Source organism: Xenia sp. Carnegie-2017, unplaced genomic scaffold, assembly GCF_021976095.1.
Source record: "Xenia sp. Carnegie-2017 unplaced genomic scaffold, XeniaSp_v1 HiC_scaffold_19, whole genome shotgun sequence".
NCBI classification, from domain to species: domain Eukaryota; kingdom Metazoa; phylum Cnidaria; class Anthozoa; order Malacalcyonacea; family Xeniidae; genus Xenia; species Xenia sp. Carnegie-2017.
In genome coordinates, this window is record NW_025813481.1 from 11,167,225 (window position 1) to 11,194,829 (window position 27,605).

Genomic DNA, 27,605 nt, shown 5'->3' on the forward strand with positions numbered 1-27,605 from the left:
ATGTATGATAGCATATTATGCTGTTTCCCAGTATTTAAGTATATTTTAGTGTTATGACACATTAGTTACAATTTGGCTTTATATTCAGGTTTTTATGATGTGTTGCATACAGAGAATTCACATCTATGATTTATGGATGCTTAGGAGAAGAAACAAGACCATTACCAGCATATGCATACCATGCAATAAGATCAAAATTTAATGATAAAAAGTTGGAATTTAGAGGGTACGAAGAAAATGAAATAAATGAGTGACATGAAAACTAAGTTTTCCTATTTTTTGGGCAATCTGCCACATGTTTAAGACTTTTCATTGGCTTCTTGCATGTAAAACATTTTGACTGACTTTTTTCTTTTGAAACTGCCACTTTTGAGTGACAGCTGAAAGGCACACTGGTAGCTGCTGGCATGAAACAAAAACATTTTTATTATTTGAAATGATTTTCAAACTATGTTTAGCTACAACATGTTATATAATCATTATTAATTACCTGGAATTGAGTGGGGGACATCATTGACCACAAGGCATTTTCGACGGATCTGTTTTAGTAACACCTCAGATCTGGGTTGTTTTGCAGCATGACATTCATTAATGGCAGGGACATTACTTTCAAAACATTTTGCGAATTTGATAATGCGTCTTTGTCTTTTATTGATAGCATCACTCTCTCAAACAGTTCATCCACATACTCTAAAAAGAAATTATTGTGATATTCGATACTATGAAATGATGCAAAGCAACACATTTAGCAACAACTTACTAAACTTGAGCTTAAATCTGACATCCCTCACAGTGCCTTCACCATTTTTAAACTTTGGATACAAGTCATTTATTTGGGAAGTGCCATCATTCCACATCTTTACATCACGCCTTAAGTTGTTGTTGAAGTGGATGGATGCCAAAATGTGTCTAAAACAATAAAGACTTGTGGAAGTTGCAAAACAACTAATATTGTCATATTGGAAATTTTCGCCCACCAGCAATACATTCTAAAATAGGAATAATGGATAATTTTTGGAGCAAAATAATTCAGGACAGAATAGAATCCTTCCAAACAACTTGTTTGAGCAACTGGTGGAGCCTAGTGAATTGACTTCATCAGCTGTGGGTTTAACAATTCAGCACAAAGCTTTTCTTGAGCAATTGAACATTAAACAGTAATAAAAAAGATTGATGATAAACTGTTAGGGAAGTTATCTTTAAATAATGCCTTCACCAACCTTCTAACAAATATTCCCATAGTTTAATATCAGGGCCACGAAAACAACTTGAAAACAGTGGATTATCCAAATTGGTGTACTATGTGACTCAGGAAAGATTTGAAGTTTGCCCAAATTACTTTGCCATCACCATCATAAGTAAAACAAACAAACAGCCGAATACTTAGTCGGTGTCCATTGAGCGTGTTTTCTTGCAACAAAATTCACTCAGATTTCACGTCTTCGTAAAATGGTATACGGTGAAGAGAAATTCCTTCCGCAGAATTTGCTCGGTTTTAACAGCCGAAAACTGCACATCTATCAGGCATTTTGATGCAGAGCCGTAGTAAAGTAGAAATTATAGCAAAAATAACACTTCTCAAAACTTCTTGTCCTTATGTTACGTCACATACTTCTCGATTCAGGCTCTCATCAAGCAAAGTGAACGCGCAGCAATTTTTCTCCATTATTCTCCATTTTGAGAAAAGAAACGCATTTATCTCATAAACGAAGCCATCAATCAGAAAATTGTAAAATAACTTTTACAATGATTTTTTTACCTCAATTAGAAAATTCGAAAAAAAAACTGTGAGATAAGCACTTTAACTTTGCAAAATTCCTAAATATCTACCACCAAAGCATGTAACTTGTCATTGTGGCTAGTACTCAAATTGTTCATGACTAACACCATTGTGCTGTTGTCAATCATGATTTTGACATGTTTCTATGCTAAAGTTTGAACAAAACATTTAAGTGCCAATAAAGCTGCTTTCATCTCAAGGATATTAATGTGATTAATAGTCTCCTGTTTGCAGCCAATCATCTAGGCATCAAAATAAAGTACCAAGTCAACTGAGGGTGTCAAAATATTTTTAAAACATCCCCGTAAATTTTCAAGCCATCAACGCAATTCAGCCGTAGCTTCCTTAGAAATAATCGTGGAGGCTTGGAAGTTCCCCTTATATTTTGATAATGCTATGGTTTTATCTTTTTCAAGTTTGCGATAGTAAAGTGGTCCATATTCTACAGCAGGAAAACTTGATACCATATGGCCTATTACTTGGACAACAGATCTTATGTCGAGTGCCTCAAAGGCCAGCAATGTTGTAAGAAGGGAAATAAGTTTGACCTTTTTCTCAATTGTAAGACGTACTGTCATTGTTTGTGAATTCAAGTAATAAAAATTAATGTCATACATAAAGTTTTAATTAGAGCCATAGAAATAGACCAAAAATTGTAAAATTGAATTTATTGTGACGTTTTCTCTTTACTCAAGACATCTTCTGACAATGTTTGTGAATTGATTTGAAAAGCAAGAAAAACTATTTCTTGGGTTGGAATATATACCGACTTACTAGGGTGGATGAAAAAACAAAGTTTCTCTAAAAATACTACTGTTTCAACGACATTATCAATACAGCGGTGATACGTGCGACCCATTAGAAATAAGTCATCAATATAAACTAAAACAATGTGCTTTTTCATCCGAAGCGAAGCTAGCATGGGTTTAAACAGTTTAGTGAACTTTCTAGGGCAAGAAGAGAGTCCATTGGAGAAAGCAGTAAATTTGTAATGATTAACTTTATATTTAATAAAGACAGGAAAGTTATTTACCTGATGTTTTAATTCTTCTAATTTTTTTGGATGATTTTCGAGTCTGGTAATTTTGGTTTTTCCTGGAAGGAAACTGTGTCCTCGCTCTCTGGGGTAAAAAAGACCTGTTTCCCTGAAGTTTCGTGAAGCTGGGGGATAAGCGTTTGTTAAAACTTGAAAGTTAGGTTAAATACAGTTTTGCTTAAAGACATATTGCCATGTGCTTTCCTAGCTAAATCATTCCCAAACAGAAAAGGTCTAACTTTCCGGGCCCGTGAACAAAGTGTTTTGTAATCAGAATGAGGGATAGAGCAAATGGCCTTTTTACTTTTTTAAGGGAGCTCTTTGCTTATGTGTCCAAATAGTGGTGTAGTATAAAGCAATTGTGGGATCATGGATTTGTAATCCGGATTGGTTTTACTTCCCCTACAGACGAGCAATGTGTTAATGCTATTTGCTAGGCCTGATAGTCCTTTTATCAGGCTATCTTGTAAGTTGACCATTTTAATGTTAGCCTTCTAGGCAAATGGCTTTAATTTTGCTATATTTTCTGATTTACTCTAGGTACAAACAGTTGATCACAATTTTCAGTTCGTTTGTATTTATTCAATGTTTCTTTCAATTTGGAAATATCAAAATCATCTGCAAGTTAGGAATTAATAATTTTCGCAAGAGACGCTGTAATAGGAGACCAAGTTTGCTCTTTAGAAGACACGACTTGAGCTTTAATTTCGAGAAGATTGTTATTGTCAAACTCATTATCTATCTCCTGAAATTCGGGATCCCCCCCAAATATACACAACCTGTCATAAGTCTCATCAGGTTGTTCGTCAGACTCGTTAAATTAGTGATTATTATCTAAAGCATTTTGCTCTGTTAATAACGGGTCATTGCCCTCAAGATTGTGCCCGGACTTTGGGGCGGAGTTTTCTCTCTTTGGAGCTGGATGCGCGCTACTTTCAGCTTCATGTAAGTATACCTTGTCGCTATCATGAGACTTTTTCTCGAAGGTCCTGTGTTCCTTAAATATATCTTTTAAATAGGCCTTTGCTTGTGACATACTTGCCTGTATTGCTGTGAGCACTGAAAGAAAATTTGCCTCGCTATTTGTAAGAGAACAGGAGGCCGCGTGCTCAGAAGCCAGTGATTCTGGTCTATCTTAAGATATGATAATATACGCTAGAAAAAAGGCGCAAACAAACAAAATATTGTTTTATTTATTATTGACTAATCTCTTAGAAGTAAAATATCCTTCTGAGGTTTTTCAGCAAGAAATTTGCACCTTGATGAGTAAGATTAAATTGAAAATTTTTCTCAAAGTCGTTCTCTGTGGCTTTCCTCGCGACAAGACGTACAAAAGTGGCTAACTTGCGCCTGCGTATGCTTTCTCTTACAACTTGACGCGACCTAGGCTGATGACATAGTAGAATTAGTTGAAATTGATAAAATGACAAAAAAAATACACGACCTTACATGGAATCACAGTGGGCATTTCTATCTTGGACATTGTATCATATACAAATTTCCCGACTTATGTAAAATATATTGATGTTTTTAACGTATATAATGCAAAAGATAATACTTGATTATGAGCACTACAGTATCCTATTGTCAAGTTAATGTTTTGAAATTTATTTGTTTTTATGTCTGCATCTGAACATGGTAGAAAGAATTGCTTTCTAGAAGAAATTGGGGAATAAAACAGAGCAATGACATATTCTGGATGTTCATGTTACATGTTTGTGGTCAAGTACAAAAGAATATTTTCTAAATGCTAGAAAAGCATCAGATTATAGGTGTGCATTTTATGCTACATTTTATAAGGAGATGGGCCTATATATAGCAAAAGAAATCGTTCACAGTCATTAAAAGTCTTCAGTTGAAGCCTTCATGAGCAAGGGCAAAACTATCGCCTTTTTGTGTGTGTGTGTGTGTGGGGGTGTAGGAAAATTCGTCCTGCTAAATTTATTATGCTCTGCAGAGTTGCAGATATAGCCCTTTGACATTTCATTTTTCTACCTCTTTGTTCGATATGTGTAACTCGTAATTAATTATTACATTAGTGGTTATTAAAGATAGAAAACATGTAATTTGAAAATGTAACATATAGTCCAATACTTTGTTTAAAAGTGATACACGTATCATGCATAAGTAGATACTACGTTTTAGCTTTGTGATCCTATTTTATTGTATTTATCGAAACCTTAACAGTACGTATTTTAAAGAAAATGGTTTAAATTCTGGAGTATCGTAACATGTTTGTGGATGAAGATGGTCCAAGTTAGTAGAATCCTGAGAAGGACTGTTGGCATTGATGTAGACAGACGTTTCAACAACCTTAGCGGTAGCCATCTTCAGAGTCAAGTAAAGAGTAAACGTCAGGTTAGCCGTATTTGTTTTCTAGTTCTTACGTCATCGTATTGTGTGTACAGGAAATGTATGGGTGTGTGGGTTTCAATTGCGTATTTTTATCGTGAATTAGTCTAAAGTAATGTGTTAGTTGCTTGTTTGTTTGTAATGTAAATGGCCGTTTGTAAGGTGTCGGTAATTCTTGTGATCAGTTCAATAGGTTTTGTTCTAAGATGTTATACCAACTTTCTGATGTCAGCCGTTGTCTATAGTCAGTGCTGTAAATAGTACATTTTGCCCAGTCCCAGTCAATGTTGTGTTTTTTCAGTCGGTGGTTTTTGGCAATGTGATTGGTTTTGTCTTGTTTCTCGTTTGTGTTCATTAAGTCTTATGTTTAAGTTCCTTGCCAGTCTTGCCGATGTAGAAAGCGTGGCAGTCGGAGCAGTTTGTTTTGTAAACTGTACTTTGTCGTTCGTTTTGTAGTTCTTTGTCCTTCATGGTCGTAAGTGCTTGTCGTTGCGTTGTGATTTGTTTATGTGCGAAACGTATGTTATAGTTGTTTTTATCAAAAACACGTTTGACATTTATTAACACGTTATTTTCGTTGTGTATAACGTCTGGTGAAACACATCTGATTTGTGCACGTCTTGTTAGTGTTCTCATTGTGGTGGCTTTGTGTGATGTAGGGTTGTAAGATGATTGGTCTAGTAGTCGGTCAGTGTGTGTTGGTTTTCGATAAACTGTGCTTCGTACTTTTTGTTTGTATTGTATTATCAAACATTCGAGAAAGGCACCTATTTTAATAATAAAGGCTATTTATTGTAATGAGTGCTCATTACCAGTTTGGACAAAAGAAGTAAAAGTATGTGGAGACTGCAATTGCATTTATCGAGCAGTTGCTTTGGCTATAAACCGTGAAAGTGACGAAAACTTTGCTCACATTTGTGAAATATGCAACGATGTTTTATACAAAATTCTAATACTTTTCGAACGTATTTATTTCCATACGAATCGATGGAAAAGCATCTGGAGCGAAGCATTATATCTGGTACGTGGAGAGAAACAGTTCATATGTACGCCTGTGTCACGTTCTTCAGCATGAAAGTTGTGTTTATGCTATACTTAAGCAGAAGTGGTTTACTTCACTCCTCGCCGAGGGTTACGCCCATTGTTAAAATAAGATCGGATCTGTGATTGTCCAATCACTTTGGTCTTGCATAACTTTCACTAAGCTGCTTGAAATCTCAATCTTTCGCAACCTATCAATAGTTGTAGTCTCACCCCAATACCTGCCATTGAATACCAACCACCAGTGTTGGTTGAACCTCAACTTAAGAAAGAACCATCTCTTTCTAATGATCTATCATCTCCACTTAAAATTAGAAATGTACCTTTTTCATCAAACCCTAAAACATTATCCCGCAAATCCTAACCAAAAAACATATCTTGTTGAAACAAGAAAAACTTAAAAATGAAAACATTGCGAAGAATATTGACACTAGTGCAGTTGTCATGGATGGGCAATTTTACCAGAGAAATAGTTTCAAAGACTGGAAAGTTAAAAATTTGAAAGAGTATATCAGTGACCGTGGTGTACCAACTAAAAAATATTGAAAATCTGATCTCATAAAGTTAGCAGAAGCCACTGAAGAGGCAAAACTAGGAATTGATCTTGATTTTTCAAAGGATTCCTTGAAGCATTGTGTTCAAGAATGATTGACACTTCCTGCTGAAAAAGCATAAAAGATCCATTTAAAATGACCCATACATCATATGACATGTCAGCTTTACCAACATTTGGACACCAGAAGGCATGAAATAATACAGATCCTGGTTCATACTTTCACCAAACGGCTCTGTGTTTTCTGCATTTTGTAAATGTAAAGGTGGTTCAGATCAGAGATGCGATTAAGAATTTTGGTGCTTGTACGTTTGATCTTAAAGGGTTTTTGTCAGATGAAAGAACTTCAGTGACTTCACTTCCAGCAAAATGGCAAAGAAGAACAAATGTTCATTGCAGCTGCAACAAAAGGACAATCTAAACATGAAGAATAGCATAAAATGAGACATGCTATTGTAACAAGCAAAAACGTCAAAGCTATTTACACAAGACAAAAACAAGAGAGCGCTACCCTTCAGCTGATTTAACAAAAACTGTTGCTAATTTTTAGAACAAGAACAGTTTGATAAACTCAAATGCTATGCAATATAGACTAGACAAGGAAAAAGAGGCTCTGCATCTTTACAATAGACGTCGACTGCGTACAAAGAAGCATGAAAAAGTTAAAATAAAAGAACTTTGGTTGCTTGTTGACCACAAAAATTCATTGATGGGAGTGAGTTTGGATGGAATATGCCAATGTGAATGCTGTTGTTCAAGGACACTTGAAATTAAGTGCTCTCCAACATGCAAGAATATTGATCCCAAATCTGCATTTTTCTCAACAGCTATTGGTGGGAAAACTAATGATAGTGGAAAGAAAGTGTTGAACAGGAACTATGTACATTACTTTCAAGTCTAAATAGGTATGGCTATGAATAAAATCAACAAATGTGATTTTGTTGTATTTACAGTGAAAGGAATAGATATAATAGAAATACCATTTAATGCTGATTTCTGGAGTGATGTATTTAAAACTGTCTTTCTTTTCTATAAGAATCATATTATTAGTAGTCTTTTATTGAAATATGTGTATTGAGAAAATATTATATTTACAAATAATAGTTTGCCAAATAAAATATTAAGTATAATTTATTTCACATTATGCAAGAATTACTTTATGCCACGCTTTCCTAAATTACATAGTGTGGCACACAGAAAAAAAAGTTTTCAAAAACTGGTTTCAATGTCAATGGAATAACTCTTGATACAATATGAAATTGCTTTAGTTTCATTATATTCCTTTCCACATAAGATCTTAATCATGCAACACGCTGAGTATGAGCTGTTCCACGAGAGGAAAGTCTTGGTCCACGACAATAGGCTGGAGTAATAAGGTGAAATTTCTCCACCACAAGTAGATTTCTAACAAGGAACCCCTTAATCAGATATGACACCATCACCTTTTCCCAGTGAGTCTATGAGACCAGAGTTGGCAACAATTTCCTTTTCAGATATTGAACCAGTTCAAAGGGGGAGACGAAGGAAAAAAATCAGTTGGAGTAATGCCAACTGATAGTTTAGCAGTGTTCGAGGGCTTATAGCTGCTCCAAGGTATTTTTTGGCTCTCAGGTATCTTAGGTTTTTGTTTAAAAAATTCTGTGCAATCTCTAATTAACCTTAAGTTTTTAAATTTCCTAAATCGCTTAGGTAGTTTCTCTTTGATATCAGACTTACTTGGCCAAGGCACAAGGCTTAAGACATGCATTCTTTTAATAGGCTGGGTGATGGCTATCAGTAGAACCTCTACAATTCCTTAGACACCTTGCTTTCTCTTTGATCAAACTGAAAACTAAGTTCAACTTTTTAGTGACAATCCAGTGTAGCGGTAGCAATTCTTCTGAAAAATATCTTGTTCAATAAACAAGTTATTTTCAACGTTTTAACACTGCCCCGGCAATAACAGTGAACAAGGTCATTTTCATCCTTTTCAAAGCTGTAGCTATTATCAGAATCATAACTTGCAACATCAAAATCTGTTGTACAATTAATTTGTGGAATGTGTTGGTGATCAGACTCTGGCTCGGTACACTGCGCGCAAACAGTGATTTCAGCTGCACAATATGCCTCATTCTCATGCTCAAAGCATTTCTCTGTGATGCCTTCTCACAGAATTTTTCGTCTCTTTCTTTTCGGAATATCTGATTTGCCTCTATCTTTCGGCGGTAATCGTTTACTGGTTTCTTTTGATTGGTATCCTTTTAGATGCAAAGTTGGATTGGGACAGCCTTCGGATCGATAACCGCATAAAAATGATTAGAACAAATCTTTGTATTAGTAGTGACTTTTTACAAAATGTTATTTTTATAAAGATATATAATAATTGCCCACTGGCGATCCCAGAATGCACTGCAAAAACGGCAGAATGCATTGCAAAAACCGCGCAAATTTAAAAGAGACTGGCAACCGGCAAATATCTTATTGAAATCCACACATTTTCTGTACACACAATAGGATGACGCAAGCACCAGATAACAAATACGGCTAACCTGATGTTTACTCCTCACTTGACTTCTGAAGATGACTACCGCTAAGGTTGTCGAAACGTCATTCTACATCAATGCCAACAGTGCTTTTCAGGACTCTACTAATCTGGACAATCTTTATCCACAAACAAGTATTTATCTTGTTAGCTTTATTCAAATTTTGCACATCTTAACCCTGACCCAAGTGTCTAGTACACTGTTCAAGTAAATGCTGTCTGTAAGATCCTCTTCACAAGCCAGTATTATTAATATGTTTAAACGTTTTTCTATCATGAATCACGAGATATTGTTTATTTATCTTTTTAAAACCTTTAATGAAGTCGACAAAGAGGCTCCTAATGCTGATTCCTATTTTTGAAACTGGTTCTGTTTTTTGATATTGATATTTTCAATGTGGAAATATGCTTGTGTTGTAATAGATATTTTCCTAAAAGATCGAATTATTTTGTGTTAAAAATATGAAAGAAAATGTTCAGTTTTGTAAATTCAGCCATATTCTGTTAACTGTTACGCGCTTTTGAATCATCTCTGTACGATTTCCGGAGCGCCTGTTTGAACAGATCAGTATTTTGTTTCGTTATCCTCTGGCATGTACTGATATTTCCGCTCTGTTTCTTTGTTCTTTTTATTATTAAAACATTTGATAAAAAATCCAAGGTAAATAGTTAGGGCTCGCACAACTATTTCTATTATAGCTACTTATAAAAATGTTAGTACTTTACATGATTTCAAAAAGACGTAATAAGTTACCATTAAAAAAGACAACATGAACGACATGAATGACGAATAGACAACATAAACAACATTTCGAATAGTTGTTCTTTCATAAGAGACAATAATTGATTAAGTCACATTTCCTATGAGTGACGTATTTTTTTGATGTTCTTACGTTTGTGCCTACCTTTATGTCTAACTTTGTTTATGTCTACCTTTATGTCTACCTTTATGTCTACCTTTATGCCTACTTTTATAGATGTAACATTACTTTAAATTTGAATTTTGATATGTTATTTTGCCGACCAGGAAGTTATATTATTGCACAATTTATTTAATTGAATTGCCAAAAATGTCACAACATTGACAACACTGTTTTTCAACAAAATTTTAGATATCAGTGGAGCATACTTTTTTAGAAGGGGGTCCATGTATGTACTTTTGATCAAATATGACATAAATTCTAAGGATGCACTTAACATTAATTTGGTTAAACTTTTCCATTGCAATTCTAAAAATGTTGGAATTTTATCTACCTCATCATTTTGTCTGAAATCAATTGTTTTCATGGTCAGTGAGCATAATAACATACAGCTTTACAAACTGCTTTGAAGGCTTGAGCATTTCTTAAATGCTTTGTACTGTTCAGAACAGGTTTGAGAATAAAGTTTCAACATTGTAACTTGCTTCTTGCAGTATGTCAGCAGCATTTATAAACTTATTTAGTAAAGCAAGAAGTAGGTAACTATAGCTGTAAGTATATTATTGTTATTTCTACGTGTAATGTTTATATGACGGAACTAGCTATGCAGTTGTACATAAATATTGTATTAACGACAAATTTTAAGAATGTGATTTAGCGTTTGAGTTGAAATAGTTGAATTGTAACATTTGTTTAAATTTTGATTTGCAGACTAAGTGAATTTAAGCGTTGACGAAATTTTCCCTTCTTGTTGGACGAAGAAGTGACTTCCACCAACTAATTTTTGTTTGGGTAAGTCAAAGACTCTTGATATTCGTCCATTTCTGGCAGGGTATTTTGTCTATCAAAGGTAAATATGTCTTATTAAGTTGTAAACAAAGCAATATAAACTTTGGCTTATTTACGTGAAGAAGTATTTGAATTGTTTACAATTTGCATTTTTTATATTTCAACTTTTTAACCTCATATTCTAACATGTATGTGAGTTAGGAATGCTAGCAAGAAGAGACTCTTAAAATGCATAGTCGGAATGCTCTTTATTTTTCAACAGAAACATTCGCTTATATGTTTTCCAGCAAAATCTTTATGACGTTGTCTCACGGTTCGTTTGTAACACATTAGAAAGTTCAGCGCAGAAATTTGACAATGGCAACAAAACACACGAAATTTTAGGTCAAAAATAAGATGGAACTTGTTTACTAAAAGGATACTTTTAAACCAAGTATAGTACAGTTTTACCATATGTTTTTGTACATAGATTGCTTATATATGCTCATTTTCTCCCATAAAACACAAAAGAATTAACCTTACGCATAAACATTTTATTCTATTATTTGTTAAGAATAAAATGTTTACTTTGTACGGAGTGTCAATCGTTTTGTGATATACTAAAAAGCTTTTTGCCAGTCGTAATTTTTGCTGATTTAAGTTTAACTATTGTATTAATTACCATATTTCCACAAATAAATTTTATTTCGAATTGAAACTGTTCGGCGTTTGGCTACCAACTGCGTTTTAATCGTTTGAGCTTTCAACATACATATTCAGTAGATATCAAAATAATTATTTGATCTTTTAAGAGTAAGCGATATCAACTTGATAAAAAAATCCTTTTTTCAATGCTGTCTTTCCTGCGTAGATAAACTGATGTAATGTTCTGATGAAACATTAGGTATTTTATGCATAAAAGTTACGTCTTAAACAAATTTCTAAGCAGGCTATGACTGAAAATTAATCAAATCAATCAAAACTGTACTAACCATGCATTGCAAACAACATGGTTTTTAAAAAATGCTCGAGAAATGAAACGGGAAAGTATAAATTTCAAATCAAAGCTTGTGTCTGTTAACATGTATATAAACTATATGCACTCAACTGTATGGATAGCTATGCTATGACTTATAATATGAATACTCAATCAGTGATACTTTGAATAAACCACTTTTATTATAGATTGCTATATATAAGCTATATATGAAGATATATATTTGATTTAATTTTTTTCTAGCTGTAAGCGATGCCTCAAGCAATCGCTTTATACCCTTTTCAAGGAAGCACTGAACATGATCTTTCAGTTCAAAAAAACGAGATATTGGATGTTGTTAGTGACAATGAAGAAGTCTTTTGGATGGTGCGCAATCGATATGGTCAAACTGGAATGGTGCCAGTAACTCACTTGGCAGCTCCTATTTTTGACAAATCCATCACGATCGTATCTCGAGGAAGGGCGATAACTGCACATGAGAGCAAAGACAAAAATATTTTGTCAGTTGACAAAGGTCAGAAAGTCACGATTTTTGACAAAAGTGATAATTATTGGTTGTTTGTTGGCTTCCAGGGTCAAACTGGCTATTTACCAAAAGATATTATAAAAGAATTAAAGGTATTTTCTTGGTAAATATAGTCATGATTTATTGCAGAAAAAATAAAATTTATTTTCATTTTAATCACTAGGCACCTCCTGAAAAACATGAGTCAGGTGTGTGACTAAATTATATTTTCATCATGTTTTTGTATTACAGCAAATTCAAGTACATATATTATGATATACACATTAGCATATGCAGTGGATTAGAGCTGTCATGTCATGTTACCTTTGACTGCTGCTACAAAGCATAGCATGTCACTCGAAACATTTCTTGATATTTTTGTGATCGCAGATTTGCAAAAGTTTGTAATCCAAGATATTACGCCATCAAAAGCTTTATGTGAAGTAAGTATACCTCATACGATTACAAATTTCAATAGTACTTTTTAATGAGTGACGCACAAGAAGGCTGTGAGAACAATTAAAAGAGCTTTTCCCTATTGCGTTTGTCTTAATATGCTCAATGTCAAAGGCATTTAGTAGTTGCTGATTTTTAAAATGAATTTCTCTTTCTAACACTAAAGTATTCGTTTTAAATGATTTTTATCAACATTTTCAATTTTCAGGAAGAAACAACTGTCCTGCTCTTATTTCAAAAGCCTCTTCCAACAAAGGGACAGTATTTTATTAAATTTAAAGGAAAATGCAACAAAACAAAAGTTCTTGCTGAACGTCTCGATGATTTCATCTTGAAAATTAGCACGCGAAGTAAGTGCTATTTTATTAACTTGTTAATGTTGCAATCATTTCGAGTATTGTCAAAATATATCATCGCATTTATCTTATTTGATAAATTTATATTCAAGAAGTGAAAAACTGCTTTAATTTTCATATATATTTGCTTTTTTTTTTGTAATCTTAAACTTATATTGCAGAATACTATCCTGCTGAAAAGACATCTGTCATTATCTGTCACAAACAATCTGAGTCTCATAAGCAGCTTATCTCCTTGGGTGTTGAATTCGAGTTCGAATCTATCACAGATGTTGTTGAACGCATCCTACATGCAAAGTCGGTTCCTGTAGATGTTCCTCGACGGTTATATGAAATTTTGGGAAAATACATGGAAGCACATGAAATCACTGTAATAATCTGGCAATCCATCTTTCAATTTCATTACAACAACGTAGCATTACAAATGCCTGTTTTTTATTGCGTTCCCATTAATGCAAAAACAATTACTATCCTTATGTGTATACCACATAAAAAGTTTAATCACATTACGTAATTAATATATATGTTTGTAGATGTAGATCGCCCCGGCTATTATAATCCTGAGAAGAACTGCTTTTGTTGTTGTTGACTGATGTTTCGACAACCTTAGCGGTAGTAATCTTTAAAGTCAATAGAGGAGTAAACGTCAGGTTAACCGTATTTGTTATCTAGTTCTTAGGTTATTGTATTGTGTGTACAGGATTAATGTGGGTGTCAATTGTGTATTGCCATTGTGGATTAGTGTGAAGGTAATGCTTTTAGCTGATCGTTTGTTTGTATTGTGAATAGGTCGCTTGTAAAGTGCCGGTAATTGCTGTGACCTAATCAGGGGGGCTTGTTCCAAGTTGGTATACCAACTTTCTAATGTAAGCCGTTGTCTGTGCTGTAAGTAATGCATTTTGCCGAGTCTCAGTCAATGTTGTGCTTTGTGATTCGGTGATGTTCGGCAATGTTATTGGTTTTGTCTTGTTTCTTTGTAGCTCATTTGTGTTCAGTAAGTCTTATGATTAAGTTCTTGACGTTCGGTATCGTTGATGTTCGGTATCGTTGCTGTTGTCGTCGAGTTGTTCGTTTTGTTGAATTAGTTGTGTTTGTAAGTGTTGCGTTCAATAAAGTCAGAGTTATAGTTGTTTTTGTCAAAAAGATCTTTGAGAATATTGTTTTCGTTGTGTAGAGCGTCCTTTTAATCACATATGATTTGTGCACGTCTTGTTAATGTTCTAAATGTGATGGTCTCTGAAGATGACATATGGTGGTGACTGTGAAGATACCTACAGCCAAGGTTTTCTAAACGTCAGTCAACAATAACAAGAACAGTCCTTCTTGGGACTATACTAACCTGGACCATCTACATGTACAAACATGAAACGATACTCCCTGGTTCAAAATTTTTACTTTATAAATATATATTTTAATTCATACTTTTACTTTCAGGAAACGAGGAAAGAAACAGACATTACCGAAGATAATTATACTAAATTTGAGAAAACAATCGACACGGAGGATGATGTTTATGAAGAAATTGATGATAGTAAGCTTTAAATATACTATACCAACTATACCAACCTGGGCGATCTACATTTACAAACATGTAATGTTAAATATAATAAACAAAAAAAACGAAAATGGCTTGTGTAAGTTTCAAGTAGATTTTCTTTGGCTACCACATCTACAGCATGTGCAAAATATTTACATCGCTAAATAGAAACACTGCTAAATGCTCATACCTTGCTTTATATGACTGTTTTGAAGAAATGGTGTTCAGAAAGAGATATCTGACGGAATTAAAAAATATAAGCCCGTTTATTTTAATAACCCACCTGCCTAATTGTGTGGAATGTGAGGTTAAAAATTAAGGGAATTAAAACAAAATTTTAAATAATATTTAAGAAATTATGAGATGTCTACTTTTATTGCCCAGGCCTATGCAAACCGAGCAGTCCTTTTGGAGAACTTGAGAGCTGATCAGCGCAAGCCCGAGAACGAAGGTCGAGGAACACACCTGCTAGAGAGTTCTCACAAACGTCTTTGAGTTTTGCATAAGCCTCTGCGAACGCGAAAAACATCTTATATTTTAGTACAGCGAACAAAAACAAAAATTCTCACTTACTTGTGTTTTTAAGCTTTAGCTTATCATAATTAGATTAGCTGCTGTTTCAAATTTTGAAAAATGTAAATATATGAACTGCAAAATTTTAGTGAAAACGCATTGTCTTGTACAATTGTTGCCAACGTCAAATGAATATTCGAATCAGACACTTTTGAAGATAAAAGTTTAAAAAGCGAAAAATACTTGTTCTGTTGTATAAAAAAGAAAATGAGCTAATAGAATTTTTCAAATTCAAATGTTCTCATTGACTTACAAATCCATATAAAACAAACCTTTTGAGAATACCGCAGACTGGTTAAATTGCGTCCAACTCGATAATATTCTTCAATTTTGCAACAATCAACTGCATAAAGTATTAAATTTTATAAGCACGAAATAAAATTAATGTTCTACCCTCCATGAAGTCAGTTTCCAAACTGATTATATCTCTATTCTATTTCTTTGTGTTCAATTGGTAAAATTTCTTATTGTTTTCTTGAATTTAGAAACCTCGACTTTGAATACTAGCGCACCGGCCACTACTTCTATCAATTCAGAGCCATCCGGTAAGTCATCACAAAACAGCGCAAACAATTAGGTCTTGGAGAACTTTATAATTAATATTTTGTGTTCTCTGAGACATTTCATGTGATGTAGTGCATAATTTTCAGGTATAGATGTTTGGTAATAACTGCATTATTACTATAAACAGCTCAGCAATCAACGTTTTTCAATCCTGCAAAAATAGTTTTTAGGAACCGAAGTTGAGAGCTGAAAGGTGATATATGGTAAAATAGTTATATGACAGTTTTAACATCGCGTTATTTTGGGACTAATATTGTAGATGAAAAAATTCTAAATTCTAATAGGTTAAGACCGATGTAAATACCAGTAAAAAAAACGAAACACCAGTGGAAAACAGCAAAACAGCAGTAAAAAAACACGAAATACCAATGAAAATTTTCTTTTTTAAAATACTCATAATTGGTCAGTCAAGCAAAGAACTCATATAAGACCCAATAAAAACGAAATATTTTTAAAGCAAGAAAGTTAAATATAAAATAAATGGTTTGAACCTGGGTGTATCGTTACATGTTTGTAAATATGGGTCGTCTAGGTTGGTATAGTCCTGAGAAGGACTGTTTTTGTTGTTGTTGACTGACGTTTTGACAACCTTAGCGGTAGTCATCTTTAAAGTCAAATGAAGAGTAAACGTCAGGCTAGCCGTAATTCTTATCTTGCTCTTACGTCATTGTATTGTGTGTACAGGTGATAATCTGAATAGCCTCTTGAGTGTTCAACGGGGACTTAATTCTAAGTTCTGCCGGAACGAGAGCAAAATCTTTAAAGATTACTACCGCTAAGATTGTCGAAACGTCATTTAACAATAACAAAAATAGGCCTTCTCAGGACTATACCAACCTGGACGATCTACATTTATAAACATGTAAAGTTAAATATAATAAACAAAAGAAACGAAAACGGCTGGCGTAAGTTTCAAGTAGATTTTCTTTGGCTACCACATCTACAGCATATGCAAAACATTTACATCGCAAAATAGAAACACTGCTAAATGCTGATACCTTGCTTTAAATGACTGTTTTGAAGCAATGGTGTTCGGAAAGAGATATCTGACAGAATTAAAAAATATAAGCCCGTTTATATTAATTATCCTCCTGCCTAATTGTGAGGACATTGAGGTTAAAATTTAAGTAAATTAAAACAAAATTTTTAAATATTATTTAAGAAATTATGAGATGTCTACTTTGTTTGCCCAGGCCTATGCAAACCGAGCAGTCCTTTTGGAGAACTTGAGAGCTGACCAGGGAGAACGAAGGTCGAGAAATACACCTGCTAGAGAGCTCTCACAAACGTGCTCAAATTTTGCATATAACTGTACAAACGCGAGAAACATCTTATATTTTAGTCCAGGGAACCAAAACAGAAATTCTCACTTACTTGTGTGAAAAAGTTATTTCGAGAAATACAACAACTCCAGCATGAAATTAAAAAAATGCAGCGTAGCCAAAGTCTTAGATTATAGAAAGACACTTTAGAAATACACTTTCAACAACACTCTAGATATTGTATTTTAAATGTCTGGAAGTGTCATTTAGTGTCTTCTGCTAGAACATTGTGCTATTTTTTAAAATTGTTTTAACAGTTCACATACAAGAAAAGAAATTGGATCGATAGTCGAGAAATTTGAGCCTAGCTGAAATGTTAACCAATTTTTGTGGATGTAGCAATCACTTTTACACATTGAGGTATACAAGAATTTTGGCTAGTGTCCAAATCAAATGTATAAGTCTCGTCTACCATGGAGTATGAAAGTCATTGCTACATGCATAAAAACCCTTTTCAGCTGGCCTCAGTTCTGGGCTCCCGGTGTGTATGTTGTTATTTTAATCCGATATAAATTCAACTGGATGTGTTCTTAGGATCCAGTCTCTCGGTGTTCGCTGTTCTTTTCCCCGACATCTGTGTTTAAGTCGTTTTACTTTCAAATAAGTTTTTACTTCAAAACTTATATAAATGTTTTTCGAGATGTACAAGAAACAATAAACACAAAATTTAGTTCATATTTTTCTCATAGAATAGTAGCTTTTATATAAGTAAAAACGCTTTTTAAATAAAATATCTTTCCGAATAATATCTTTAGATCAGCCCACTTGTGACTCAGCTGTTGTTGTGTGTAATCGTCCATTTGAAGAAAAGGAATTGTATCTCATCGCTGAAAGAATATGTAGTGAATGGGAAAAAGTTGCCACCCTCACTAATTTATTCAAAAAGTGGGAGATCGACGACATTGCCCTAAACATTACACGGCAATCACCTTCAAAGAAATCCAATGAAATGCTGTCAAAGTACAAGTCACGGAAAGGAACTCGAATAACACTCGCTATGGCTATAAAGGAGGCTGGTTTTGAAGATATAGCCCAAAATGTTCAATCAGGATTTTATATTGATTGAACTGATTAATTTTCTGTCAGTAGATTTTATCGTGTAATCTATTTCTTTCGCTTTGATTTTAAATCTAATCTTCCACTTTGGGGTAAAAGAGAAGAACATTTTTTAATATTTCACAACGTCTTCGCCAATTTATTCAATTTATTGGTAAATATGTATGTTATGACAATCAATATTAAACACACTCTTTTTATATAGAAACCAAATTTATAAGAACATTGAGGCTGAATTTTCCCAAAAATTCAAGAACAAAATAAGAAAGAATCGTGACTGGCGAAAAAATGTAAAGGGTAGTTTTGTTAACTGCGATTATTTAACCTATACGTACCTTGTTTTTTCATACGTTTGACTCTTCGCACTTACATGTTTAAAAATGTAGATCGTCCAGGTTGGTTTAGACCTGAGAAGGACTGTTTTTGTTGTTGTTGACTGACGTTTTCACAACCTTAAGGGTATTCATCTTCAAAGTCAAATGAGAAGTAAACGTCAGGTTAGCCGTATTTGTTATCTGGTTCTTACGTCATTGTATTGTGTGTACAGGAAATGTGTATTGTCATTGGGAATTAGTGTGAAGTGAAATATTTTATTTTGAGTTGTGATGTGTGATTTAGGTGTGATGTTTTTAGTTGTAATGTGTGGGTGTCAGTTGTGTATTGTCATTGTGAATTAGTGTGAAGTGTAATGTTTTTAGTTGATCGTTTGTTTGTATTGTGAATAAGTCGTTTGTAAGGTGCCGGTAATTGCTGAGATCTGTTCAGGGAGGTTTGTTCCAAATTAGTATACCAACTTTCTAATGTAAGCCGTTGTCTATAGTCAGTACTGTAAGTAATGCATTTTGCCGAGTCAAAACTTTAAAAGTTAAATGCATGTGATAAATGACAAACAAGTCGAGTGGTTATTTTGGATTAAATCTCCTGACTACATTTAGGAGCGAAGGCTCAAACACTTGGAAGTAATAAATTTAATTTTAAAGAGAATAATTATTAGATACCTGATAATGATAGACCACTGTGTCGGTTCTTTTATTCATCGCAACCTGCTTTTCAAGCAGATTTTCGGTAAAAAAAACCGAAACGACCAACAAACGTAGCTATAAGAAACCGCAAACACCCCAATACATTTCCCCAGTATTGTATTAAAGCATAATCATTTTCTACAAATATGATTGGTTCCATTTGGAACAAATCGTGATTGTGTCGCTGTTTTGTGCAGGAAATGATGTTCTTCTAAATACATCAGTGTTTTTTCATCATTGTAAATCCTCTTGGCGTGTCGTTCATTAAGCAAGAAATGATTAAAATAATAATGTTGTCTACACTGTTTATTATGCAACCCCTTGCGTTATCTTTGTATCTTTATGTCTACGAATTGTTTAAATACAAATCAGTTTGGTTTCAAGATGTCTCATGAGTTAAACTTTAAGAAAAGAAAAACTTATGAAGAATAGGCTGAATCAAAATATGTTTTATGGCTAGGATTTAATCACCTCCTTGATTAAGGACATTATGTATATTTGCTTTGTTGAAATACTTAAAGAGTCACACAATGTCAGCTGCCAGGACATGAAATTTCTTCGTCTCGACACTGTTGACGGCTAGGAGTATTTTATGGTAACTCCTACAATGAAATCCGCGGCATTTGATACATCCATAGGACATAAATTGATTTCTGAATTACACACTTCAATAATCGACTGATTCGTGTGATTAAAATCTTAAGTGAATATTTAAGTGAAATGAAGTATTCCGTTCTGTTTGATGCTTCCACGACCGCCACTTCGTGCTATTTTCGTCTATATTTATGGAATTCCTCGTTCGAGTCAAAAATTGATAAAATGCAGATAAATTATATTCATATTATTTACGACACACTTATTTAACGTTGCGGTGCATGTTAGCTTCATTATATATAGTTATTAAAAACCATCTTTTATAGGATATTTTAGAACTCTGTCAGTGTTTACATTTGAGCGTTTACATGGAACTGAACATTTTTGGGGTTTTTTCTTAGAAGATTTTTTTAATTGTGGCTTATTAATGCGAACAATCTGGTGAATAAACTATTTCTTTGTCTCTTTGTAATTAACGAATTGCAGGCAATTATGTTCTCCACCTAAGTACCCAAATTGTTGTGAAATGAAGTTTAAAATATTTTTATGACGGATTTCGATGAGGAGCTTAAAAGCTATCATGTATCGTGTTACTGCGTGATGCTTGCTGTTATCTTGTCTTTATGTAAATCATCTTTAACATCATAATTGCACAGGGCAGGCGGCAGCCAAAGCACTTAGACTCTGGAAAATGTATCGAGAATTGAAATAAGTGTGTTAATCCTTTCATAAAATAGTATGAAACCAATCCTGTACTCGATTTGTAGGAATGCGAAAAGGTTTCTAAAAATGTCTTTGCACTCTTTATGTTTTTTTTAATTTTTCTAATGCCATATTTTTATGCTCATTGTGTATTATAGAGGAAAAGGTTGGAGTATATATTTCTTTGCATAAACTTGTCTTTCAACATAGTTAATTTATATGTTGTCCTTTGTCTCGTTCTTTACCCACATGAACTTTTAATACCCCAGACTTCCTATTGTCACATTTCTTTGTAAGAGCTAACAGAATTGTAAATTTTCTTAATATTACGTCAGAGTAACGTCAACAAATGCCTTAAGATATTTTTATATCTTAATTTTTGATGTGCAATAACGAGCTTGTAGCTTCCAACTTTGAAGCGTTCTTAATACCTTGCACTCGGCTAAATGACCCATATTTGTTCCCTTTTACCATTAAAACAGTCGTATATCAAAAGAAGAAGCCTCTCCTCTCAGTTGCCTATCGTATGTTTGTGACATGCCTAGTTGTGTAAAATTTAAGCTGGGGGATTATAGCAACTTAGCAAAATTTGCGTCTTCAAAGTAACCTTAAACCATAAGTGAAAGCAACGTGTTAACTTATATTCGCACATTTTCGGTCTTTACACTCCTACGCACAATATTTTTTAATGAAGATCGCGTAATAATCGTCGGACATTTTTTTAATTGAATCAAATATTTTATCTTTGTTTCCTTGCCTGGTGATTTGTGATCGAAACAAATAGTTATTCTGACAGGTTTTGTGCGTCGCTAAAAGTTTGCGCTGGATTGAAGCAGGCACGCGCAATTACCAAATTTCAAATTGCTTAGAACACTAGATTAGCGATTGATTATAATGTGTTAACTTCTCTTTAGTTTGTACAGATCCTTTATAAAAACAGACCTTGTTTAATTAAATGTCTATAGAATGGTAACCTACAGCAAGGATTAGCGTTCTTTGTCGTATTATAATAGTTTAGACAAAATTGCTGGACATCAACACTACCGACAAATGGTGTAAAGTTTTTGGATAATGAAAGCAGCATAGTTTGACATAACGTTTGTCACTTGTCGGTTGCAATTAAGCTATTTACTTGGCAAATATCGCATCATGTCTTGAACATAGCATGCATGCATGATTCATGTATACCTAATCACTACAGGGAATGAGGTCATTTATTTTAACATAACTTTTCCGTTTTATAAATTTAACTGAAACTTCGCTTCCTTCATGCATGCCCGTACATTATGTATGAATTTTTTATGGTGTACTAACTTAATAATTTTGTTTTGAAGATTATCCACATCGAATTATTTAATTCACTTAGTCAAACTGAGTTACCCACAAACCACTATCGTAAACGGCAAAATGTTGTCTCAGTGTCGGCTGTAAGAATGTGTCGGTTAAATTGTAGGGTCTCACTTACAAACACCAACAGTCCGTATTACAAACTGTATTAACCTGGACGATTCACACTATTCACGTGCTTTCTCGCAAATCACGATCGACATTTGACCATATTTGACAGCAATTTGGCTTGTGACGTATTTACTGGTTGTTTCGCAACTTCTTGGCTATTACTTCATAAACATAAAGTTAATTTCTTGAATGCTATACGTTAATTTTACATGTTTGTAACGATACTCCCGGGTTCAAACCATTTACTTTAATACGTTAATTTTGTCGAAGAGTATTTATAGCAACAATTTAGCTCATACTATTACTTAAGATTTCTTTCCTCTAGATATCTTAACACAAACAAAAACCAGCATTGGTTGACATAACCGGCGTGTTTGCGATAATTTCTTTGTAGTTCTGGAAATTGTTTGAGATACTATGGCTTATAAATAAAATATTTTGATTTAATCTTGTCGGAGTCTTTGCTACACACCCCGACATTTATTTATCGCATTCCAGTTATCATCGTCCGGCTGTTTTTTTGCTTGATGAGGGTGCGCTTATGTCTGGGGTGACATCCGAGTTACTAAAAAGAACTACCCTGCAAGGGAAAAATACTTATAAAATGATTTCTATTATGCCAGAAGATTTATATTTTTTTGAAGTTTTATTGAAAAATTCTGTGAATAATTTTATAATGACATTTGTGACACTTGCTAATGTATTGTGACACATGTGTATTGTACTGCACGTGCATATATCCATTAGTTGCTTTTCTCGTTCATTTTATCGCTCGACATATTGGAAACCACCCTAAGTGTTTCAATGTAACAACTAAATAGTTGTAAACGAGTTTCTTTATTTCCCGGATTAATACCAAAGTTCTTGTACAAATATTCACCTGATCCTAAAGTCATTAAGTATTTGGTACTAATCATGCAATCCGATTTTTGTCAATAGACAAGTGCATGTCAATCATTCTCTATAGATTGATCAAATGAGGTATTTCAATGGACCATTATTCAAGATGAAAAAATATTTATCTTTGCATTAGACCTTTTTTCTTTCCCTTGTTAAAGCAAAAATGAATAAAAAATATTATTGCATTAAGCTTGCGAGAGTTCACCATTCAATGAGTCTGTCTAAAATTGAGCTCATTTTGAGCACAAATTCAACTGTATTTAAACATATTCAATTGTGTTCAAGTACTTTTGGGTGAAATATATTTCTACTTAAGATAATGTAAGAATTATATATAGATGAAAATGATGTTAAAATAGTTATTAATATAGCCAAGCTTTGTTTAAAGTAAATTTTGTGTGGTCAAGCTATCAGATGTGATTGAGTTGAAGTATTTATATTTATAGCATCAATGTACTGTGCTACTATTTTCCATCTGTTTTCATTTTTATAATGAAGACTTTATAGCAACAAAACTTTTTTCAAAGATTCTTGTATTCTTAGTGACTTGACAAATATATAATTTAATTTAAGAAAAACACACATGTGTGATATCTATTTAACGATAAACACGCGGTTCTTAATGAAAAACAAACACAAAATGTCAATTTTGATTTTATAAAGTTGAATTGTTGCACATAATTGCTACAATCATTAAAAATAATTTTCCAGTTCATTTATTTCTCCTCCATCCACTAACCGTATTAAATAGCTGGTGATGAAAACTGGAAAAGAAAGTAGAAATGTACTACAGAGGAACCAGACATGTTTCTGCAAGAACGCCGAAATGCAGCGGAATATTAGAAAGCAGAAAGAAAGCCAAAAACTAGCAGAAAGGAAGCTGATAAGCAATAGAAAGAAAACAGAAAGAAAACCAAAAGAAAGGCAACAGAAAAGAAGCTGAAATGCAACAAAACTTTTGTATAAGGTCAAAAGATACAGATTCACATCACTACAAGTAAACGTATTCACATGTCATACACATGACAACAAGTAAACCTATTCGCATGTCACACGTGCTTCTTAATTTCTCTCCTTTTATAACTCTTAATCTTTACTTACTAAATGTCTCTGACAACAAAAAAACAGCTTAGTTATTTTTAGCTCGAAGGGAAAAGGAATTGGTTAAAATGAAGACTAGTATATTTTGAAAATGATATAAATATATATGTTATAATTTTAGTAGGAAAACCATCGTAGTTCTTTTGTAACAGTATTTTGCACAGACAGAAAACTGAGAAGTTACTTACTGTGCTATATACCATTCTGTAATTTTTTTATGTATGACCTCTTGTGTAGACCGTTCTAGTAGTGTTGGTGAATGGATAATTTTGGTAGAGTAGAATTTTGTATACTCGCCGAAGAAATATTACAGGTATCAAATTCATGAAACACTCCAGGAACAAGAAAGTATCGTTGAAATAATATCAGACTTACTTGGCCAAGGCACAAAGAGTGGCAGCTAGTTAGACTGGAATTTAACCCATATCGTATAAATCTAGGAAACATGACTAGCTGAAACAGAAAATGTATCAGTCAAAAACACGATATAAAATCCTTTTCGTGTCCTGACAAGAGTAAGAATGAATTCTTCCCAATATGTCAATACTCTTGAGATATGCATTCATTTAATAGGCTGGGTGGTGGCTTCATCAGTAGAACCTCTCCAATACCTTAGACTCTTTGCTTTCTCTTTAATCAAACTGAAAACTAAGTTCAACTTTTTTAGTGACAATCCAGTGTAGCGGTAGCAATTCTTCTGAAAAATAGCTTGATCAATAAATAAGTTTTTTTTCAACGTTTTAACATTGCCCCGGCAATAACAGTGAACAAGGTCATGTTCATCCTTTTCAAAGCTGTAGCTATTATCAGAATAATAACTTGCAACATCAAAATCTGTTGTACAATTAATTTGTGGAATGTGTTGGCGATCAGACTCTGGGTCAGTACACTGCTCAGAAACAGTGCTTTCAGCTGCACAATATGCCTCATTCTGATGCTCAAAGCATTTCTCTGTGATGCCTTCACACAGAATTTTTCGTCTCTTTCTTTTCGGAATATCTGATTTGCTTCTATCTTTCGTCGGTAATCGCTTACTGGTTTCTTTTGGTTGGTATCCTTTTAAATACAAAGTTGGATTGGGACAGCCTTCGGATCGATAACCGCCAGAAAATGATTAGAACAAACCTTCATATTAGTAATGACTTTTTACAAAATGTTATCTTTATAAAGATATAGAATAATTGCCCTCGGCGAACTCAGAATGCATTGCGAAAACCGAAGAATGCATTGCAAAAACCGCGCAAACTTAAAAGAGAGTGGCAACCGGCAAATATCTTATTGAAATCCACACATTTTCTGTACACGCAATACGATGACGCAAGGACCAGATAACAAATACGGCTAACCTGACGTTTACTCCTCACTTGACTTCTGAAGATGACTACCGCTAAGGTTGTCGAAACGTCATTCTACATCAATGCCAACAGTGCTTTTCAGGAATCTACTAATCTGGACGATCTTTATCCACAATCAAGTATTTATCTTGTTAGCTTTATTCAAATTTTGCGCATCTTAACCCTGACCCAAGTGTCTAGTACACTGTTCAAGTAAATGCTGTCTGTGAGATCCTCTTCACAAGCTAGTATTATTAATATGTTTAAACGTTTTTCTTACATGAATCACGAGATATTGTGTATTTATATTTTTTATAACCGTTAATGAAATTTACAAGAAGGCTCCTGATGCTGATTCCTATTTTTGAAGCTGGTTCTGTTTCTTGATAATGGTATTTTCAATGTGGGAGTATGCTTGTGTTGTAATAGATATTTTCCTAAAAGATCGACTTATTTTGTGTCAAAAATATGGAAGAAAATGTTCAATTTTGTAAACTCAGCCATATTCTGTTAACTATTGTGCTCTTTTGAATCATCTCTATACGAGTTCAGGAGCGCCTGTTTGAACAGATCAGTATTTTGTTTCGTTATTCTCTGGCATGTACTGATATTTCCGCTTCTGTTTCTTTGTTATTGTAATTAATAAAACATTTGATAAAAAATCCAAGGTAAATATTTAAGGCTCACACAACTATTTCAATTATAGCTACTTATAAAAATGTTAGTACTTTACATGATTTCAAAAAGACGTAATAAATGACCATTAAAAAAGACAACATGAACGACATGAAGCACGAATAGACAACAAAAACAACATTTCCAATAGTTGTTATTTCATAAGAGACAACAATTGATTAAGTCATCATTTCATATGAGTGACGTATTTTTTTAATGTTCTTACGTTTGTGTCTACCTTAATGTCTAACTTTGCTTATGTCTACCTTCATGTTTACCTTTATGTCTACTTTTATAGATGTAACTTTTCTTTAAATTTGCATTTTGATATGTTATTTGGCCGACCAGGAAGTTATACTAATGCACAATTTACTTGAAGTGAATTGCCAAAAATGACACAACATTGACAACACAGTTTTTCACCAAAATTTTAGATTTCAGTGGAGCATACTTTTTTAGAAGGGGGACCATGTTTTTGATCAAACTTTTTTAGAAGGGGGACCATGTTTTTGATGTTTTTGACTTTTGATCAAACATGAAGTAAATTCTAAGGATGCACTTACTAATAATTTGGTTAAATATTTCCATTGCAATTCTAAAAATGTGGGAATTTTATCTACTTTATCATTTTGTCTGAAATGAATTGTTTTCATGGTCAGTGAGCACGATTATATACAGCTTTACAAACAGCTTCGAAGGCGTGAGCATTTCTTAAATGCTTTGTACTGCTCAGAACAGGTTTGGGAATAAAGTTTCAACATTGTAACTTGTTTCTTGCAGTATGTCAGCAGAATTGACAGAAGTAGGTACCTATAGCTGTAAGTATATTATTATTTGTACGTGTAATGTTTGTATGACGGAACTAGCTATGCAGTTGTACAAAAATATTGTATTAACGATAAATTTTAGGAATGTGATTTAGCGTTTGAGTTGAAATAGTTGAATTGTAACATTTGTTAAAATTTTGATTTACAGACTAAGTGAATTTAAGCTTTGACGAAATTTTCCCTTTTTGCTGAACGAAGAAGTGACTTCCGCCAATTGATTTTCGTTTGGCTAAGTCAAGACTCTTGATATTCGTCCATTTCTGGCAGGCTATTTTGTCTATCAAAGGTAAATATGTCTTATTAAGTTGTAAACTGAGCAATATAAACTTTAACTTATTTACGCGAAGAAATATTTGAATTGTTTATTAATTTGCAATTTTTATATTTCAACTTTTTAACCGCTTATTCTAATGTGTTAGGAATGTTAGCAAGAAGAGACTCTTAAAATTTATAGTCGGAATGCTCTTTATTTTTAACCAGAAACATTCGTTTATATGTTTTCCAGTAAATTCTTTATGACGTTGTCTCACGGTTCGTTTGTCACACATTAAAGTTCAGCGCAGAAATTTGACAATGGCAACAAAACACACGAAATTTTAGGTCAAAAATAAGATGGAACTTGTTTACTAAAAGGATACTTTTAAACCAAGTATAG

At 33.5% G+C, this 27,605-nt stretch overlaps 1 protein-coding gene across 2 annotated transcripts in view; it reads left to right on the forward strand.

The window, feature by feature from the left end:
* The first annotated feature begins 10,627 nt into the window (after positions 1-10,627).
* LOC124438379 overlaps positions 10,628-27,605 on the forward strand; it is a 105,324-nt gene continuing 88,346 nt past the window's right edge. Inside the window, exons 1-10 of one of the 2 annotated variants that reach the window (XM_046988511.1) lie at positions 10,628-10,754; positions 10,915-10,995; positions 12,212-12,586; positions 12,658-12,682; positions 12,864-12,916; positions 13,138-13,279; positions 13,447-13,655; positions 14,720-14,816; positions 15,881-15,940; positions 18,037-18,550. In XM_046988511.1, coding sequence (XP_046844467.1) covers positions 12,221-12,586; positions 12,658-12,682; positions 12,864-12,916; positions 13,138-13,279; positions 13,447-13,655; positions 14,720-14,816; positions 15,881-15,940; positions 18,037-18,347 — 1,263 coding nt within the window. In that variant the 5' untranslated portion in view covers positions 10,628-10,754; positions 10,915-10,995; positions 12,212-12,220 and the 3' untranslated portion in view covers positions 18,348-18,550. Of the gene's footprint in view, positions 10,755-10,914; positions 11,054-12,211; positions 12,587-12,657; positions 12,683-12,863; positions 12,917-13,137; positions 13,280-13,446; positions 13,656-14,719; positions 14,817-15,880; positions 15,941-18,036; positions 18,551-27,605 lie in introns of those variants that run through there. The other variant, XM_046988510.1, reaches the window with a different exon arrangement.